This window comes from Gouania willdenowi, chromosome 11 (genome assembly GCF_900634775.1).
Source record: "Gouania willdenowi chromosome 11, fGouWil2.1, whole genome shotgun sequence".
NCBI classification, from domain to species: Eukaryota; Metazoa; Chordata; class Actinopteri; order Blenniiformes; family Gobiesocidae; genus Gouania; species Gouania willdenowi.
This window is the reverse complement of record NC_041054.1, coordinates 1,257,012-1,278,076: the sequence shown is the minus strand read 5'-3', so window position 1 is coordinate 1,278,076 and position 21,065 is coordinate 1,257,012. Positions and strand designations below refer to the sequence as shown.

Sequence of the window (21,065 nt, the reverse complement as noted above, 5' to 3'; positions counted from 1 at the left end):
GATTGAAATATATCTGAATTTGTTTCATCCAATCAGCCAGTAGAGCGAGTTAGTCAGAAGGGGCGGGACAGGATGTCCAAGGAGCCAATCAGAAGTCATTTTCAGCCACTCTTTTATTTTAGTCTTAATTTTTTTCATCTGGAGTTTTTTTTGGTTTTAACTTTTATTTCCAGTTCTGCTTTTTTTAATTCTCTTATTTTTCATCTGTTATTTCTAAAAAAAAAAAAAACACACACACGGGACTGGAGAGAAAAAACAAAAAAAATTGTGTTTTACAATTGTGATTTTTTTTTTTTTCTTCTTCTACTACTGAACCTGTTTTTTTTTTTTTTTCCCAGTTGCCCCAGTCCTCTTCCATACTAATATATTTATATTATTATATAGTTTTAGCTGACAGGTAAAAACCTTTTCCTGATCTAGTTTAGATCAAAGCAGAAAACCAACCAACATTACAATAAACACATAAAAACATATTAAAAACATTCCCTTGTTTGTGATTTAATGTAAAAAATCAGAACCAAAAAGCACCAGCAAACCCTTGTATCCACTTTGGTCCATAGTTTTTGTGCCTGTTTTAGTTTAAAGGCATTTTTAAAAAAGATATAAAAGTGAAACATTTCCCATTTTTGAGCATTAAAACTGCTTAACAGGAGTTTTTGCTTTTGTATTATTGTGTTTTCTTGTCCTGTTGTGATATTTAAAAGTATAAAAGCATCTGTATTAAATCACTTCTAAAAAGGAGGAAAATGGTTGTTGTTTTGCTCGATGGTGAATCCTGAGGAAAGATTAGTTTAATCCTCTCAGTGTGAAGGTGTTCCAGGAAGTGGAGGCGTGTCTATGAGGGATTTGTGGGCGGAGCTTGTCGTGGGTCATGTTCTAATTGTATATTATAGATTGTAACAGGATGATGGACCTTTAGTCCTATGCGTGTCGCAGCTGTTTCCGTGTTAATAAATAAAGTTATATTGACTGATGGTTCAGACAAACCGCTGATGTCGTCTCACTGGGAAACGCTGTGGCCCCGCCTTCTCTCTGACTCCACCCTCTCCTCCTGGGGGACGGCCCACGGCTGGATGTTTGCGCTGCCGAACACTGTGAAGGCGACAGCCCCCAACCCGTTGATGAGGGCCGCCACCCAGAACACCTTCCTCCAGCCCTCCAACGTGTGCTGAGGGAAAAACAGGAGGGACAGAGGCAAGCTTAGGTTAGCTTAGCATGTAGCTCAAAGTAAGTAAATAAAAAAATAAAAGTAAGTAGGTAAATAAATAAATAAATGATTCTTTTTAAAAGTAAGAAAAAAAAAGTCAGTAAACAAATAAATAAGTAAATTCAAATGTAAATGAGTAAGTAAATACATAAGTAACTAAAAAATAAAAGTAGGTAAATAAATAAATAAATAAGTAAATAAAAAATTAATTAGTAAGTAACTAAATAAACTTTTTTTTAAAATAAGTAAAAAAATAACAAGTCAGTAAATAAATAAATAAGTAGATACAAAAGATAATTAAGTAGGCAAATAAATGAAAATGTAAATGAGTAAGTAAATAAAAAATAAAAGTACGTAGGTAAATAAATAAATAAACAAGTAAATAAAAATAATTTAGTAAGTAAATAAATAAATCAGTACATATTTTAAAAAGTGAGTAAAAAAATAAGTAAATCAATACGTAGATACATAAATAAATAAGTAAGCAAGCAAATAAAAAAGTAAGTAAATAAGTAGATAACTAAATAAATGAATAAATAAGTAGGAAAATAAATAAGAAAGTAAGTAAATAAATAAATACTCTCATTACAATAAAACACATTTTATCCCTTTTAGTTTTAGGACTCGTAAAAACTCTAAAAAGCTATTTTTTTCCTGAGTAATGAAAAAGCAACAATATTATAATAATTTTGAATTTTAGAAACAAATCTGTAACACGTAGCAACGCTGGCTGAGCAGGGTCAAAGGGTAAAGGGGCGGAGCTATGTTAACATTAGTTCAGGGTCGTTTATGGGACTGAAGTCTTGTCTGTTGGAGACGTTTAAAAATCGTACTCACATCCTCGGTGAAATATCCATTTGCGATTGGAGCGATGACGCCGGGGATCGTTCCAAATGTGTTAGTGATTCCCAGGAGGAATCCTGCATAGCTGCAGAAAGAGAAGAGCTGGAGTTCAGCACTCTGCACGTCTCTCCTCATGATATATATTTAAAGTCCCGCCCCCACCCACCCACCGTGGAGCGATGTCTATCTGGTTCATGTAAACTCCAGAGCCTGAGATTCCTCCTGTGGTGGTGGACAGCGTGAGGAAGGTGACGGCGAGGACGTAGTTACAGCCGGCGTAGCTGACCGCCACCAGGCAGAGGGAGGGGAGGATGAGACCTGCAGGGACAGAACATCACAGCCCATCAGTCTCCATGGCAACAATTGTCACCATTACCTGCAGCCAGCATTATTTATCTCGTACCTACGAATGTGAAAAGCTTCCGTACGACAGTGATGCTGAAAACTCTTCGTATGATGAGTTCGTCGGCCACGAAACCCGACAGCGTAGAAAAGAGCCAACCCCCGAGGTACGGCAGAGCAGACAGGAAACCGTTCTAGGACACGGACACACACTTACTTTAGTTTAGTGTCTTTGATATAGGACAAAAAAAATGACAGAAGTAACTAGAACGTAAAAAAAATATCTATTAGAAATCATCATGTATTTGTTGATACTTTAATTTAAAAAATGAAAGAGACGAGAAAAAATATAAATGAACAAAAAATATATAAAAGTGAGTAACAAAGTCAGTCAATAAATAAATAAATAAGTAGATGAAATAAATCAAAGTAAGTAACGAAGTAAGTAAATAAAAACAATAAATAAATAAGTAGATAAAATAAATAAAAGTAAGTAAGTAGGTTAATACATAAATTAATGAGTAAATTAAAAAAGTAAGTAAAAAAATAAATAAGTAAATAATTTTTTTTTTAAAGTAAGTACATTTAAAAAGTAAGTAAATAAAAAAGTAAACACAATAAAAAAGTAAATAATAAAAAACAACAACTAAGTAAATTACAAAATGAATAAGTATTAAAAAATAAAATAAATTAAAAAAGTAATTAAAAAACAAAATAATTAAGTAAGTAAATAAATAAATGTCATTATACAAAGCAACATAAAATATTTGAGCCCTCTTAATTTTAAGGCTCATAAAAAGTCTTATTTCCTGAGTAATGAAAAAACACTTCTGTAATATTTGTGCCAACAATGATATTATCATCATTTTACATTTTAGAAATAAATCTGTAACATCTGTAACATTAAAATCAAAGTTTCTTGAGAAAAACTTGAGGATCCTAGAGGCGACAGAGCTCTGAAAATAGACTAAAAATGTAGATGTAGCAACACGTTACAAAGCAAAACAAGCGAATAAATAAACAGTCAGCTTAGTGTGGAGGAATAAAGGTTAAACTCACGGCCTGCAGGTCAAAGTGCAGGACTTCACTCATGTACGTGGGCAGTGATGTGAGCAGAGCGTAGTAGGCCCAGTTAGAACACACCATAGTGATGATGATGGCCCACAGAGGCACTGACAGCATCATGGACAGAAGAGGAATGGACCAGCTGTGAGTCACCTCCTTAAAAAAACACCTCCACATATCAGTGTTTACTGCGCCGTTATTCAACAGAAGCGTCACAACAGCACAAATATTCTGCAAAGTCGACACAAATAGATCGTGGAGGGGAAAAAAGTTCTAGAAAGTGAAAACTACACAGAAAAGAGAAGTTGAAATAATAATAATAGTCTTTTTTTTTTTCACCAATATGTTCAGGTTTCATTTATTCAGGAAATGTACTTTCATCTCCTGACATGTTTTGACTGCTCAACTGCCAGTCTTCCTCAGAGGCGTCTGCTGATGGTTTTGATGTGTCCTTTACTTCCGCGGAAGAATTCCAGCAAGTTCTTTTAGTCTTTTTTTTTTTTTTTTAAAAATAAGTAAGTCTTTAAGTAAATTAAAAAAAACAACAAGTAAATAAATACAAAAAAAGTAAAAAAAAGAGTAAGTATTTAAGTAAATAAATAAATAAGTAAATAATTAAGCAAGTAAATAAATAAATAAGTATTTAGGTAAATAAAAAAGGAAGTAAATAAATAAGTATTTAAGTAGATCAAAAAATAAAAAGGTAAGTAAATTTAAAAAAAATTAAGTACGTAAGTAAAAAAACAAGTATTGAAGTAAATACATTTTTTATAAAAAAGTAAATAAATAAAAAATAAAGTAAGAAAATAACAACATAAAATATTTGAGCCCTCTCAGTTTTAGGGTGATCAGCAGACACCTCTGAAGAAGACTGGCAGTTGACCAGTCAAAACATGTCAGAAGGTCAAAATAAAATTCCTGAAAAACAGTTTTCCGGATAAACGAAACCTTAACATATTATAGTTCGACTTTTCAAAGACTTCTGTTCATATTTTACCTGAGATTCCAGTGAGTTTATGATGTAATCCCGCTCCTCGTCGCTGATTCTGCGATGCGTTCGTGGGTCGTTGGACACCATTGCGAACCAAAAGATGGCCCAGAGACAACCGGCTCCTCCTGACGTAGAAAACAAAGATTCTCAGCGAGTGGCGTCGTAAAGACAGAGAAAACACCATAAAAACATGTGTTTCCTAAGCTCTGTGATGTATAATTATTAAAAAAAACTATCAATTTAACATTTATCAAACACGACCGTAGTACTTGTATGATAAAAATATAAAGTTTTGATGTAGCCAACATGTTTACTTCCAGTCTTAAATAAAAACTCATATAAATCTAGAATAATTTATTTATAATAAAGGACAATTCCCATTATTTAACATAAAAATGGCAGATATTAAACGCGACAATAACCAAGATGTTTATTTAGATGTTTCTTAACACGACATCAAGTTGGAATTCAAAGACATTTTATTTCACTTTTTTTAATGACACTTAAGTCTTGTGAACTTTTAAGTAAAACTTCCTGGATATTTTGGCCTAAAGTTAAAATAAAAGTTGTAAAATAAACCTAAAATACAATGTTGTTGGGTCCTATAAAATAGCATAACACTGGACCTTTAATGGCACTTTTTTAATCAAATTGAAAGAGTTTTATTTGTATTTCTAGATGTAACTTAGGATGGTTTATGTGGTTCTAATATTCTCAGTGTTTGTTCGTTCTTACCACACAGGTAGAAGACGTAGGGCCAGCCCAGCGTCTGACAGATGAAGCCTGTGAGCAGAAAAGCCACAAAGGCCCCAAAGTTTCCTCCTGACCCGGAAATAGAGAGAAGACGGGAACGTTCCAGTGGAGGAGCCCAGCGAGCCCACATGGCCATCATAGCCGGGAACGTCACGCCCTGCACGGACAGTAGGACATGATGATGATGATGATGAGGCATTGCCCCCCCCAGTGGTCAAAAGTTTTCATTACAGTTTTCCCAAATTCATTGAGAAGCGTGTTCAGACTCACTCTATTCTCTACTCTACTCTTTGTATACCTATAGAATTATGTAACATATAAAATTATTTATATGGAATGATTTGTTTATTTTGAGGTTAATTATTTTTGACTGTATAAGAATCACACAGCACAATATCATGGCGCATCGAATGAATTCTATTTCAATTCATTCAAAAAAAATAACATTCTTAATATAATGTACGTAATACACCATAAAACGCAGTGACTGTACAAAAATATATATGAATTCATTTGTTGTTCTTTTAAAAATACAAGTTATTTCCTGACGCTTGAGTCATGTGACCATCGTCGTCTTCTGTTGCGCAATTCTTCTTCACAATGTAAAAGGTGAAGCGACACTGCACCCAGCAGGTCATGTATGGTACTGCAGCAAATATGTGTTGATGCAAATTTTTGTTGTCAAAATGATTAATTACGCTACTATTATTACATTATTGTATATGTTACACACATTGTGGATGGTGCAAATCTCGAGACATTCTATTTAATTCTAATTTGTCTTTTGCCCCCCTGGGCAAGAATCACAAACTCTGCCTACACTCTGGAGCCCGTTTTTAAAAGTTCTGTTTTCAAGCACCAAAACGCCGTTGCCATGAAAAGGGACTGACAAAACACAACAAAACTTTAGTGTTTTCACTAGAAAACCTTCTGTGTGTGTGTGTGTGTGTGTGTGTGTGTGTGTGTCACCTCTCCAAATCCCTCCAGCGCTCTCAGTGCAAACAGCCAGCGTGGCCCCCCACTAGCGGCTAAAGGCGTTAGCAGCGTGAGAACCGCGGTGCCCAGCACTCCCACTCCCAGGAACACGGTTCCTCCGTAGTGATCGGCCAGGTACCCTCCAGGGATCTGCATGCACAGGTATCCAAAGAAGAAGGCCCCCAGGAGCCAACCTTGGATCTCTGCGTCCCAGGAGTACTGAGGGATCTGCGTAGAGAGCGTCGTCGTGGTTTTAGTTTCATTGTTGTTATTTAAAGTTATTTAAATTAAAGTTCTCACCCCGTCCAGTTGTGGGAAGGCGTCACTGCTGTTGTTGTAGCCTGACGGAGGAGGACAGATGAGATGGACAGAGCCGTTCTGCACCGGCTTCTGGTCCGTGGTGTTCACCATGGCAACCATGGCCACGCTGAGGTTGACCCGGAGCGCGTAGACCACGACGAATCCGAAAAACATGAGCACGGCGAGGTTGAGTCGAACCGAGCAGCACTGAGGGGGGGCTGAGGAGGTGAAAGCATACAGGTTAGCATTATTATTATGTTTATTACAGGTTAGCGTTATTATTATGTTTATTACAGGTTAGCGTTATTATTAGGTTTATTACAGGTTAGCGTTATTATTAGGTTTATTACAGGTTAGCGTTATTATTAGGTTTATTACAGGTCAGCATTATTATTAGGTTTATTACAGGTTAGGATTATTATTAGGATTATTACAGGTCAGCATTATTATTAGGTTTATTACAGGTTAGGATTATTATTAGGTTTATTACAGGTTAGGATTATTATTAGGTTTATTACAGGTTAGCATTATTATTAGGTTTATTACAGGTTAGGATTATTATTAGGTTTTTTTACAGGTTAGCATTATTATTAGGTTTATTACAGGTTAGTATTATTATTAGGTTTATTACAGGTTAGCATTATCATTAGGTTTATTACAGGTTAGCATTATTATTAGGTTTATTACAGGTTAGCATTATTATTAGGTTTATTACAGGTTAGGATTATTATTAGTTTTATTACAGGTTAGCATTATTATTAGGTTTAGTACAAGTTAGCATTATTATTAGGTTTATTACAGGTTAGCATTATTATTAGGTTTAGTACAAGTTAGCATTATTATTAGGTTTAGTACAAGTTAGCATTATTATTAGGTTTATTACAGGTGTAATGTTTGTCTATTTCTGCAAAATAGATTAATACATATATATATATATATTTATATATATTTATTTTTTATTAAAAAATAGAATTTTAATGAGTAAATGTTTTTAAATGTGATTATTACTAGACATTTCAGGCCCATTTAAATGTTATTTCCAGGCAACCCCAAGGTTGAAAAACCCTGCTCTATCCTGCGTCTAGAGCCACAATAACTTATTTTCATGTTTTAAATGATACGTCTTTAGAAAACTGGAAAACTTCCACATCCACTTATAAAAGGATGAAGACGGTAAAACAGAAATGAATGAATGATTAAACGATGCACAATGTGCAACTTGTGTTACTGTTAATATTTACAGGATGTGACCTCAGACACTGTTATTTAACGTGTTACCTTCACACTGTAAAAATAAAACACCCGTTTACTGATGAGAACGACAGCACATAAAGACACATTTACGGTATTCAGTTAAAACACAAATATTATCATGACTCAGATGAATTAAAGTGACCTGGTTCTGAGCTCGGAGCCTCGACGAGAGCCTTGGTGTCTGTGCACTCCTCTTCCTCCTCCTCTTCCTCAGAGGCAACTGCATTGATAACGTGGCCATTGGGCTGCAGCATGACCGTCGCCTACCACAAGCGACGAATGTTCAGTCTGAGGGGCGGAGTCAGTGATCCATCGCTGCTGAGGACACACAAAGAGGATGTGAGACAAACACACACACGCACGCACACAAAGTAAACGTGTGTTTCCTCGCTGTCGTCTGTAAAAACATCTTCATCACACGTTGTCGTCAATACATGACGTTATAAATATGAAACAATGCTGAGCTACAAGGTTGTGGGTTCAATGTCCCCCACTAAAAACAAACAGGCCACATTTCTTATGGTTGTGTAGTAAAGGCCAGTGGTTCTCAACATTGGGGTCGTGAGACACTGGGAGGGGGGTCAAGAAACTAAGACCAACTTCACCAAACTTTCCATATTTTAACCTATTTTCATCACTTTTTCTTGCCATATTTTGGCTCCTTTCATGTATTTTTGCGAAATTACTTCAATTTCTGACACTTCTACATCACATTTCAATGACTTATAAACACTTTCCACCACTTTTCCACTTATTGTCACATACGTTGAGCATTACTGTCACTTTTAACCAAATTCCATAAATATTTTTGCCAATTTAACCACAATCACAATTTCTCATGCCCATTATTTGCCAGTTTAAATTAATTATACCAATATTGACACTTTGAACCTTTTTTGTCAGTTTTTTTGTCCACTCCAATTTGCAACTTTTAACCAATTTCTGTGTTTTTTTTAAATCCCATTTCACCACCTTTTTTGGTCACTTTGAAGCCATTTTATTTCTGATTAAAACAAGGATTTACATCTTTAAGATGACTATATATTATGGTGCAAATAATAATAAACTTCCTGGATAACAGTGGATATTATTCAGATATATAAATAAATGTGAGAAAGGGAAATTTGGAACATTTTTTTTTTGCAGCTTTTTTTCTGTTTCTAATCTATAAACTATTCTCTAAAAATAAAACATAAATGATTAGCTCGCACTTGTTTTGTTTTGTTGGTGCGTAACAAGCCATCGAATGGTTGAGCAACAATTTAATCAAATTCAAGAAAACTGAAAACCATTGATCAACATCGTCAACGTTAAAAAAAAAATTGAATTTTTTAATATACTTAGAACAGCCCCTGTATTTATATTTATATGTTGTTGCAACATAAAAATAAATTATATTAGTATTTCCATTTTTTTTTTTTTTTTTTTAAATCAATCTGTTTAATTTTTTAAAATTTATTTATTTAATGATGTATTTACAATTTAACTTTTGCATTTTTTCCGACTTATATTTATTTATTTGTATTTAATTTTCCTGTTTTTTCTTTTCACGTTTATTTATTCATTAATTTAATGTTAGTTTTGTCAGGTTTGGTGACGGTCGTCCATAAGTGACACTGCTGTATCGTCCATTCCATAAATAATGAAGCACATGTTTTCACATCAACAATAACACATTGATAAACACTGACTTTGACCCTTTAAATGATCTTGTCTTAACTTGTTTTCAGGAGGCTTTGCATCAATAACCTTGACCTTTGTTAAAGCTGAGACAGTGATTATTATTTTCTGGTGACGACGCGTCGTCATGTTTGTTTTTCTGTGTCTTTATTATTCCTGTGCGTGCTGACACGGGTGTTTCCCAGTTTGATTAAACACACACACCCACACACACACCCACACACACTGTCTATTTTAACATCCTTTGCTTTGTTTTATTGTATTTATTCTGTTTTCAGTTCAATGACCCTGTTTGAGATTTTCCAAAATGTTTTCCAACTCTTACCAATCTTTATTAATCACTATATATGATTATATGTGATTTTTACAATACAGTCGTCAGAATAAGCAATTCTAATTGTTGAAATAAAAACAAAGAACCCCGCCCCCTCCCCCCTCCCTCAGAAACAATGAGGAAGCCACAATAGTCAAAAGATTAAAAACATAATAATAATAATAATGAAAAACATACTTACAGTAATTACAGTAATTGGCGACCGTGGCTCAGGTGGTAGTGGGTCGTCTTCTGATCGATCGAGAGGTTGGGGGTTCGATCCCAGTACCTGACTATGTGTCAAAGTGTCCTTGGGCAACACTGAACCCTAAGTTGCTCCCAGTGGTCGACTAGTGCCTTGCATGTCAGTCCTGTCCCACTGGTGTGTGAATGTGAGAGTGATTGGGTGAATGAGCTGATATGTAAAGCACTTTGAGACTGTTTCAGTGGTGATAAAGCTCTATATAAATCAAGTCCATTTACCATTTAATTAAATAAGTTAATGATAATACCTAACAATGATAACAATAACATAAAGAAGAATATATATATATATATATATATATATATATATATATATATATACATACACATAAAATAAAAGGCGAGTAAACAAAATACAGTCCAGTGAGTTACAATAAATGACACATTACATCATCAAACCTAAAGGCTAAAGAAAGTTTCTAATGTGTGGGTTTGTAATATCTGTTACAGATATTCAGTCATTTATAAGATGAAACAGAGCTTAGGCTTTCAACATGACTTAGAAAGGGTTGCCATGACAGTAAAAATGTGTCAGTTGACCCTCTGACAGTATACCTTATCTTCTCTAGTTTAACAAAGTCCAGTATGTCTTTAATCCACTGTGTAAATGTTACATTCTTTCCATCTAATCAAAATGTGTCTTCTGGCTATCAGAGTGGCTAAAGACACAGCTTTGTGTGTGTGATGTTCCAAACTTTGGAATATATATATATTATAACTTATTTTGTATTAAAATACTTAGATGATTACTGAGTGCGACCTTCCCCTAAACAAGTCACACTACAGAACTCACTCACACGTGCTGTCCCTCAGAGGAGAAAGATGAGCTAAAAGTGGCTCATAATATGCAGCCGTTTGTTAACACATGTCCCAGTCCCATTGTGTATTTTTTTTTACTCATTTCGTCTCTATTGTTGACCTGTGTATTTTTTGTTGTTCTTTTGTGCATTTTTTTTTTTTTGTGGTAATTTGGGATTTTCTTTCTTTCGGAGTCGTTTTGTTTATTTTTTGGTATGTATGTTGTTCTTGGATTTTTGTTGTCCCAAAATGTTATTTTTGTATTCCTATTGTCCAATCGTGGATATTTTTTTGTCTTTTTGTGTCCTTTTGTGTGTTTCTCAATTTGTTTTGATGTTTTTGTAGTTTTTTCTTGTGTATTTTGTTGTCCTATTAAGTATTTGTGCTCTGTGTGTGTGTATTTCTCTGTTAATTTGTGTTTGCATAGACATTTTGTGTATCTTTTGCTGTCATTTTGTGCATGAACTTTTAGGGGCCGCTAGTTGCCCATGTTTGTGATACACGCTATATTCATTTTTTTTTTAAATTATTATTTTTTTTAACAATCTTAAAGCACTGTGATGTTATTTTAGCTTTTTTTGCATCAGCAAATATAACCCAGATTTGCCTTTTCTGGTAAGATTTTAATTGAAATAAAATTATAGAGATTTTAATCGTATATCGCCATTTTGAGGAAGAAATATCGAGATTTGAGTTTTGGTCCATATTGCCCAGCTCTAGTTGATTGGTGTCTCTAAATGGTCTGTAGGACTAAAGGTGAAATTTTCGCAATTTGAGCATAAAAAATGAGGTAGTAACGAAGCAGATAGTTAAAATATTATGGTTATGTGTAGGAAAATGTTGGTTAGACGGATATTTGAAACAAAACATTCTTAAATTTGAGAGATTACTTTCAGTTCATAAAAATGTTGGTGTATTTTTGGCAAAACTAAAGCAAATGTGCCAACTGTAAAGTAAAGTTATATTTAGGTTTATTCTGTTTATAACATAATAGGAATCAACACTCACCGTATGAGGATGTGACGACAATGAAGGGTGTTTATAGGAACTAAAATAAGAGTAAAGTCAGTATTTCCCAGTCGTCGAGCGCTTCTGTTTTTCGCCGACAAAAAAAAAACCAGTTTTACTTGAAAAAAAGCGTAAATCCATAAACAAGTGGATCGCCTACGACTAGTTCAATGTAACGCAGTGACGTCACCACGTATCTTTTATAAGTCAGATAACATCCTGTGACACTGCTGCACGTGAGTCAAGAGCTGCCGGGCCTTTGACGTTGCCAGGTTGGACAATAACCCCGATAATTTACCTTTAAACGTTCAAATCTGAGTTAAGTACAACCATAGCACAACAATCATCATGTTTTAATACTTCCATAACTTATACTTTGTAACTCTCCTAGTTATATGCACTATTAAAAGGGGAAAATGAGATGTAGACATCAAAAATCAACATCAGTTTAGCAAGAGGTACATATAACGTTTTGATGGTTTTAAAGCAGCCGGATTAACACTCAGTTATATTAAAAATAACTCCACCAACTAGTAGCTAAAAATGTCTTTTTAATTTAAAAGTTAAAACCGTGTTAAACAAAAGTTAAAATCGTTAAATCATCTGGTGTTTTTTTTCTAAACCTGGCAACTCTTTTTATTTCCGGGCACAAACTTGTTTGTCTTATCGCCACAGATACCAGTGGGTAACAATAAATACAATTTTAAAAAATGCAAATACACACAAATAACAATTGTTAGATAAAACACAAGCACAAAAAGCGTTTTAAGGGATAGTCCAGAATTATCTAACTATTACAAAAGGCTACATACCCGGAAGTCGGTAACCATTTGAAATGAACACCAGTTTTATAACTAAATTAGACCAACGTAAAATTAAATTGCAAATAAAATTTGATTGTGTTTAAATTAACTGATAACTTTTTCATTTTCAGAAAAAATTTCCACGTAGCAACGTAGTTGTTACTTGTTGTCATGACAACCGATTCAGCCCTATACGGAAGTGACGTCAGCCAGCTGCGGCTCGATCGTTCGAATTAAAACGTGACATTCTTCAGAGGAAGCGGACAGACAAATTAATAACCGCTGCAATGGCGCATTACAGAGTAAGTATTGTTGGGTTTGTTAGTGAAATACTTACATATGATATGTCGAACATTCAGACAATGCACTTACAGGAGGTTTCGGTGCTAAATGAAGTAGCATCGAGGCTATCTGGCGAGCCTTGAACGCACCACAGGCTTTGTTGTGCGTTGCGAACGCAGCATGTTGGGCGTGTTTTAAGGATTATAAACATAATTAAGTGTTGTTTTGAAAACCTATCGTTTGCTCTTTTGCAATTCGTTATCATGTTTCAGGCCACGGAGTCAAAGCGAGAGCAGTTCAGGAGATATCTGGAGAAGTCCGGAGTCCTCGCTACTTTAACGAGTGGTAAGTGAAGTGGTGATGCGTTCAGGGAAACTAATACAAGTCAGCTGCACAAATTAACCATTTTTTTTTTTTTTCAATAATAATCATTTTTTTGCAGTTCTTCTGGCTCTTTACGAAGAGAACGACAAGCCCAACAACGCACTGGAGTATCCTTTAATAAAAAGCAGGGTTGGGATCAATTACATTTTTCACTTACAATTACTTTTTCAATTAACCATGTTTGATTACAACTCATTTAAGATTAGAGTGACCGGCTGTTCTTCAATTACAATTAAAATTACAACTACTATTTTTCCCTGAAAGTCAGTTACAATTACATTCTCAATAACTAAAGTTAAACTACAATTAATCACAATTACTGAGTGTTTAAGACACTTGTGTTAGCTTTCTGTTAGCATCTCTTATGATAACAGGTCAGTTTGGCCCATGTCTTAAATTAGCTGTAAAATACACTTAAAAAAAAAACATTATCTGTCATCTAATTAGTTTTTTGGAATCTATTTGTTAGGCTTCATAATCAATGGAAATATTGGTATTAAATTTAATATTTTTGTCAGTATACCCATAGATTTATATATTTTTATCCCCGTCACAAAGTGGGGAAGGGGATTTAGGTTTGAGCTCCGCCCATCCGAGTTAAGGGACAGCTTTTCTCAGAAAATGTTGAAGATACAATAAGTAAATTCTATGTGTAGCTTCAGGGTATCAATACCTTGATGGAGTTCGAAAATGAGAAGCGCGCAATTATTTTTTCAACAGAAATTTACAACTCTAATTACATCATAATTGTTTTTTAAAGATCAATTATGCGATAACTATTATAAATGACCCCGACCTTGATTAAAAAAAAAGTATTAAATAAATCTAAATAAAATGGATGTTGCTTAACTTTTGATACAGTTTCATAAAGCTTCACCTTGGAGTAGGAGCACCAGAGCCAGCCGACACCGAGGCTCTGCGTATGGAGCTGGACGACCTGCAACGCAAGTGCAACCTGCTCATGGAGGAAAACAAAGAGCTGAGAAACAGGGTGAGACAGGGTTTTTCCAACCTTGGGGTCATGACCCCATGTGCGGTCGCCTGAAATTTAGAAAATTATTACAATTTTATTTTACAATTTCTACATTTAAAACACAATTAAATTTAATTTGTATTAATTTATTTTATTTTAAATTTGATTTACTTTTTAAATTATATTTCTTTTTAATTTATTTTTATTCATCTATTTTGCACAATTTAAAAAAAAAAAAAAACAATACATTACATCACAGAAATAGATAAAAGGTGCAGAAAGCTCAAAGAGCTTAAATAATAAGACAATTATTAAAGTAATACATAAATAAATTCACTTTATCAAATATCAATCTAAATAATCCAGTTGTAGATTTATCAAATTCATCATTTTAATAAAACTATACAATAGTTTTAGGGGCTTGCATTTTTCCTGTGTTTATATCACATGAATGCAGTCATTTTTTTTTATTGCAAATTGTGGAAATAACTCAATTTTTCTACAAATCTTGCAATTTCTCACCCATTAATCCACACAAAAAATTGGTAACAAAATCAGGAATTTTTTAAGTGAACCGATATTGAAATGATATAATGATGTTAAAATTGTTCTTTTTCCCCCCCACCTAAAATCTGTTGCCTACTTGATATATATAATAATAAACTGTTACTCATGTTTGATATGTAACAGAAACTGTTTCATATCAAACATTTTTCCATATGTATTTTTTTACATTAAATGTTCTAATATGTCCTGTTTTATGTACAACACAAAGTTATATTATTTTCACACAAAGTATTAATTTACAAACGCTGCTTTCAAACACATTGTCAAACGTTTGTGAAAACATTTACTACTAATGAAAATAATTCCAGAGAGAAACTAAGCGAGTTAAAGTCCTGACATGTTTATGTAAAACTCAATGTCTTTTTTAAATTAAAGGGAGACAACAAAGGTTCAAGTGTTGCTAGGCAACAGAACTACATATAAAAACATATTGTCTTTAATCTACAAGTTAAATTAACATTATGTTTGACTTCACAGGCGAGCTAACTTCTCTCTTGTTCTTGTCATTTTTCAGCTGTTGCAGTACGAGCCGTCGCCTGATGAAGGAGCCACAGAGTAGAACGTTCTAATGCACTGAAGCGTTCAAAACACTAAATAAAACAAAAAAAAAAAAACAGATTTATGTTGTGTGTATGTAAAGTAGAGTTGCATAACAGTTTGTGTACAGCGAGAGTACTGTATATGAAGAGACCTTTTGTTTTCTAAAATAAAAATCTTATTTTCAGCATCAGAAGGAGATTCTGCTTCATTTATGATCATTTATCAGCAATATCAGATACAACCGTACTTGTAATTTAAAAAAAATCTGTTGCCGTTGACTTTGTAATTGTAATTACCATGGAAATTCAATAAAAACTCAATTAAAATGTAAATACACGCAAAACAGGTCTATGGCTTACACGTATGTACAGTAGCTAACAATTATTAAAATATGTTTCATATTAAGTTTTCCCACTACCTGTCTGTGAATTTTCACACTCATACAGGTGGTAAGGGTTAGGGCAGTCATAGCCAACTGGTGGCCCGGGGGCCACATGCAGCCCTCGGTCTAATTTTATGCGGCCCCCAAAGTAAATGTACAAAATGACTGAAAAATACACAAAACAAGAGCAAGAATACATAAAAAAATTACAAAGAATTACAACATTGCAGGAAAATACAAGATTAAAGCAGAATACTCCAAAAACACACAAAACTACTACAAAAATGAACAAAATGACAACGGTAATACACAAAATTACTCCAAAAAATGACAAAAAGACAAGAAAAACACAAAAAATGACTCCGCAAACCCACAATAGTAACAAACAAGCAAAACAACAACAGAAATACACAAAAAATACTCTAAAAAAAAAAAGCATAATTACAGCACAAATACACAATATGACTCTAATAAACATGTTTTACAGGAAAAATGCACAAAATGCCTCACAACAAGCAAGACAACAACAAACATACACAGAATGACAGAAAAACACAAAAATGAATCTAAAAACTCTTTGTTGTTTCCTGTATTAAGGCTCAAATCACTCGTTATTCTAAATGTTGATCACGTGACCCTTTGATCAAACAAACATTTTTTTCCTATGATACCTCGGTTAGGCGTTAGAGTTAGGATATAATGTTTTTTTTCTTTAATAGCGACGATACAATTTTACAAAGTAACAATACTATGAATGTAACTGATGTTTTGTAAGTCCAACTCTTGTCCCTAGATGGACTTTTATATAAGATATTATAAAAAATGCTATAAAAGATGATGAACCACCATCGTACACATAAAAAACTGCATACAACCATCACAACGGAATAAAAGTTAATAAAATTGTAATTGAACTTTAGTAATTAGGAACGTAATTGTAATTGACTTTCAGGGGAAAAATAACCTTAATTTATTTGTAATTGGAAAAAAAAATACAGGTTATCATAATCATAATTCATTTGTCAATGAACATGGATAATTCAAAATGTAATTGTAATTAAAAAATGTAATTGACCCCAACCCTGATAGCAGGCGAGGCGCTGCTTAAAGAACAAATTCACTGTTGGGCTACATCAGACACCAGGGTTGGGGTTAATTACATTTTTCAATTACAATTACAATGACCAGCATTTTTTTCCCAATTACAATTAAATTACAATAATTTTTTTATCCTCAAAAAGTCAAAATACAATTATGTTCTCAATTATTATTACTTAGGTTCAGTTACAATTAACCACAATTTCTGAGCATGAAATAAATAACCTCATAAAAGTTAACCTTCCTCTTGAGTTAGCTTTATGTTAGCATCTCTAATGCTAACCGCTCCTCAATCAGCTGTAAAATACACTAAAAACAAATAACTATCATTTGTATTATTTCCTATATATTAGTTACCTTTTTAGGCTTCCTAATCAATTAAAATATAGGTTTTAATATTTGTGATGTGGGTATCTTTTTTGTATCAGTATACCCCTAGATTATTATAAATTATTAATAATAATAATAATAATTATTATTATTATTAAAATGGTAAAATGTGGGAAATCTTGATATGAAACATATTTTCATATGTGTAGAACTGTACATAGAACTGTAACATGGCTCCTCAGTTTTATATTAAATTATAGTTGATCATTTTTATAGAATTTTCAAATTCAAATTACAAAGTCAATGATCTGAAGTCAAATACAATTTAATTACGATTACACAGCAACAGATTTTAAAGATTACAGTTACAATCATAAGTATGCAATAATTGTAATTATCAACTACGAGATTACAATTATAATTGACCCCAACCCTGTCAGACACTGCAAATGTTCCAGAATATTTGGTTGTATAATAGACACTCGATGCCTAAAACAGCATTATAGATTTTCAGAGCAGTTTTCCATAACAAACAATCACTGAGGCAGAAGCGGCACGTTCTGAGAGATCATTAACGGGTCAACGTGAGTTTCTGTGACTGACCTGGAAATAGAAACAACAAAGCTAGTGAGTGTTGAGCCAAATGTCATTTAAACCTTTATAGTAGGAGTCACTCAACGTTTACATTAATCTGAACCGTATTCTTTCACAACTGAAACAGAAATAATCAGCGGTATTCTCAGAAACCAGTCACAAGATGACATGTTCACTAGTTCAAATGTAACACTTGTAGCCATAGCTCTTAAAAATCACTTAATGTCATCGAAGTTAATTGTGTTTCTGATTCAAAAGGAGGAGAAAAGAGTGATATTTGAACCATTTCAGGATGTTTTGATGACTTACTACATTCATTTTTGCAGCTTGGACCCACATAGTGGCATTGATTGACCCGGGGGGCGGAATAATAAGACTAACCACTCCTACTTTGGATTTCTGACCAATCACAACAGTTCACACAGAGCCTGCAGGAGAAGGTTTAGGTCAGGTGGCATAAGAGCAAGAAAAAAGCAGAACCTTTCCTGTTCTTGGCTCGTATGTCAAAAAGCTTTCAGCTGTTGCTTGTGAGTCCGAGTATGACCTTCTAAGTTCTGATGTATAATGGATTTGGAACCAACAAAGCTCCTCCAAATCCGCCACTAGTTCCTCACACTGGCAGGACTTGGCCAGACGCTCAGAACTCATCTGTCAGTTGAAAACGGCTCCTTCTGTTTGTCCTGTTGTTCATGGGACTGTTTGACGCTCCGTCTTTGCAGTTCTTCTGGCATTTTGACTTTACGTTTTCATACCTGTAAGTCGGTTGGAGCTCGCCGTCGACACCCGGCGGTTGGTGCAGGGGGTTGTGGGGCTGTTGCTCTCTCGCCAATGGTAGAGCTCAGGTGGTGTGAGAACAAGAAGAAAGCAGAACCTTCACAAAGACTCACGTCATTTTTGTTCTCGCTGAGAGATTTCCTGTCCTTGGCTGTTAATTGTAAGTCCAAGTATGACCTTCTAACTTCTGGTGTAGATTGGCTTTGGAACCAACAAAGCTCCTCGGAATCCACCACTAGTTCCCCACACTGGCAGGACGAGGCCGGACACACAGAACAGATCTGTCAGTTGAGAACAACTCCTTTTGTTTGTCCTGTTGGTTCACGGGACAGGTTGACGCTCCGCCTCTGCCGTTCTTCTGGCATTTTGACTTAGTGTTTTCATATCTGTAAGTCAGTTGGAGCTCGTCTGTTGCTGCCACTGCTTGCCGCTGACACCCTGCGGTTGGTTGAGGGGGTTGTGGGGCTGTTGCTCTCCCGGCTGTGTCGGGACGCAGAGCTCAGCTCGCCCACAGAATCCGGGCTCTGTGACCTGCTTGACCTCTTCAGGTCAGACTTGGAGAGAACTCTGGCCCTCGGACCAACGCAGCTGCTGCGGAGCTTCATGCTGCTGCTGCCCGGGTACGAGTCTCCACTGTCCGAGCCGTTGGACTCCATCACCGTGCTGCAGTTCCACGGCGGGCTGACCCGCCTAGACTTTCTGGCCACGGCAGACAGAGTGGTACAGGACGGGACTTCGGCCACGGGCAGAGTGGGAAACTCAGAGCTCACACACTCAAGCTCATCGCATGGTTCCTCATCCTGTTTGTCCACAGGCGGGGAGCGGGTCTCACTGCTGGTCTTGTTCGATTGGCTGTTTTGATCGTCCTTACTGTCTTTGTGGATGTCCGACTTTTCCCTCGAGTCTCCCTGGATAGGGATGAAAGCCGTGGAGGCGTTGAGGAGCGGGTAGTTGGGCCCATTTCCTTGTTTCTCCAGGAGCAACGTGTATCCACTGGGAGCAGTGGGAATAGTGTTCTTGCGTCCCGCAGACGTTCCGACACACACTTGATGCACGACCGAGTTCTTCTTGGACTTGCTGACGTAAAGCTCGTCCATGTCGTCCTTCAGGTGTGGATAGTAGCCCAGGATGCTCTTTTTAATATTCTTGTAGGCTAAGTGTAGGATCTCCAGGAGGCTGAGGAACAGCGACAGGCAGGCGATCACCTGCATGAACATCATGAACACGGACTTCTCTGTAGGCCTGGAAACAAAGCAGTCCACCACATTGGGACACGGTTCCCTCTTGCACTTGTACAGCGTGCTCAGGCGGTGTCCGTACAGGACGTACTGGCCCATCATGAAGCTGACCTCCACCACGGAGCGTGTGACGATGTGGGCCACGTACGTGCACAGCAGGAAGCCCCTCAGTGGAGCTTTGTTGAGCCTCCCCTGCTCTAGCTGTTTCATCTCCTTCTCGATCCTCCTCCGGACCTCCACCAGCTCTGAGTCTACCGCCTCCAGCTCTCGCCGCAGGGCCACCTTCTTACAGTGGCGCTCCTTCTCCAGAGCACGCAGCTGGTAGATGGCGTGGCCCATGTAGACCAGCGAGGGCGAGGACACAAAAATCACCTGCAGGACCCAGTAGCGGATGAGCGAGATGGGGAAGGCCTGGTCGTAGCAGACGTTGCGGCAGCCGGGCTGGTCCGTGTTGCAGATGAAGTCCGACTGCTCGTCGTTCCACACGTCCTCCGCGGCCACTCCCAGCACCAACATCCGGAAGATGAACAGGATGGTGAGCCAGATCTTTCCCACCATGGTGGAGTGGATGTGAACCTCCTCCAAGATCCCTCCCAGGAAGTTCCAGTCTCCCATTTTTTAAACCAACACAGCTGTAGAGCGAGGAAGCAGAGGCTGGTCATTCATTTAGCTTTGGGAATTAAGAAATCCTAGCGGAATTATATCGTATCAAATTAATTGGTATCGTATCCTACTTTGTATTAATTTACATTATTTCGACTCGTATCAATTCTTATGATGCATATCGTATTGATTTGCCCCAATTTGTATCAGTTACTACCAGGGTTGGGTTCAATTACTTTTTCAGTTACTCATGTCCAATTGAAATTAAATTACGATTACAGTGACTATTTAAATTACAACAATTTTTTTATCCTTAGAAAGTCAATTATAAATACGTTCTCAATTATACAATTAATCACAATTACTGAGTCTGAAATAAATCAAATAATCAATAATAAATAAAAAATAAAATAAAACATAACCTTCCTCTTGTGTTAGCTTTCTGTTAGCATCTCTATTGATAAAACTAATATCTATCATCTAATTTCTTTCCTATCTATTGATTAACTTGTTTTTAATAAGTTTTTAATATTTTTTTTGAATAGTGAAATGTGTGAAAGCTTGATATAAAACATTTTAATAATTGATAATACATATGTGTAGAACTGCAACATGGTTTCCCCAGGTTTGTGTAAAATTCCAATTGACAATTTTTATAAAATTTACAAAGTCAATTATCTTAACTTAATTACAATTTAGTTATG

General features: G+C 35.6%; 3 protein-coding genes across 4 annotated transcripts; 1 reads left to right on the top strand and 2 right to left on the bottom strand.

The window, feature by feature from the left end:
* Positions 1-304: 304 nt before the first annotated feature.
* LOC114472042 (sialin) lies at positions 305-9,984 on the bottom strand. 2 transcript variants are annotated; one of them, XM_028461108.1, is made up of 11 exons: positions 9,926-9,984; positions 7,873-8,045; positions 6,477-6,694; positions 6,171-6,404; positions 5,184-5,358; positions 4,455-4,573; positions 3,452-3,613; positions 2,454-2,586; positions 2,221-2,368; positions 2,045-2,135; positions 305-1,168 (listed from the first exon to the last, which is right to left on the bottom strand). In XM_028461108.1, the coding sequence occupies exons 2-11, from the start codon at positions 7,982-7,984 to the stop codon at positions 1,001-1,003; spliced, it is 1,560 nt and encodes a 519-aa protein (XP_028316909.1). In that variant the 5' UTR covers positions 7,985-8,045; positions 9,926-9,984; the 3' UTR covers positions 305-1,000. The 2 variants fall into 2 exon arrangements, with proteins under 2 accessions (XP_028316909.1, XP_028316910.1); XM_028461109.1 differs by having other exon boundaries at positions 7,873-8,048; positions 9,926-9,970.
* Positions 9,985-11,961: 1,977 nt separating this feature from the next.
* On the top strand, positions 11,962-15,404 carry mycbp (MYC binding protein). Its single transcript, XM_028461002.1, has 6 exons — positions 11,962-12,065; positions 12,728-12,898; positions 13,151-13,223; positions 13,321-13,369; positions 14,124-14,253; positions 15,317-15,404. Exons 2-6 carry the CDS (start codon positions 12,884-12,886, stop codon positions 15,359-15,361), a joined length of 312 nt encoding a protein of 103 aa, XP_028316803.1. The 5' UTR covers positions 11,962-12,065; positions 12,728-12,883; the 3' UTR covers positions 15,362-15,404.
* Positions 15,405-18,900: 3,496 nt separating this feature from the next.
* On the bottom strand, positions 18,901-20,373 carry LOC114471986 (gap junction alpha-9 protein-like). Its single transcript, XM_028461000.1, has one exon. It carries the CDS (start codon positions 20,371-20,373, stop codon positions 18,901-18,903), a length of 1,473 nt encoding a protein of 490 aa, XP_028316801.1.
* Positions 20,374-21,065: the final 692 nt, after the last annotated feature.

Coding starts and splice junctions, on each gene's coding strand:
- LOC114472042 (XM_028461108.1), bottom strand. CDS start 7,984: ATGCTGCAGCCCAATGGCCACGTTATCAATGCAGTTGCCTCTGAGGAA. Junction 3,614..4,454: donor TAAACTCACTGGAATCTCAG/GTAAAATATGAA, acceptor TGTTTTTTTAAG/GAGGTGACTCACAGCTGGTC. Junction 2,587..3,451: donor TGCACTTTGACCTGCAGGCC/GTGAGTTTAACC, acceptor TCCGTGTCCTAG/AACGGTTTCCTGTCTGCTCT.
- LOC114471986 (XM_028461000.1), bottom strand. CDS start 20,373: ATGGGAGACTGGAACTTCCTGGGAGGGATCTTGGAGGAGGTTCACATC.
- mycbp (XM_028461002.1), top strand. Junction 13,224..13,320: donor CCTCGCTACTTTAACGAGTG/GTAAGTGAAGTG, acceptor ATTTTTTTGCAG/TTCTTCTGGCTCTTTACGAA. Junction 13,370..14,123: donor AAGCCCAACAACGCACTGGA/GTATCCTTTAAT, acceptor CTTTTGATACAG/TTTCATAAAGCTTCACCTTG.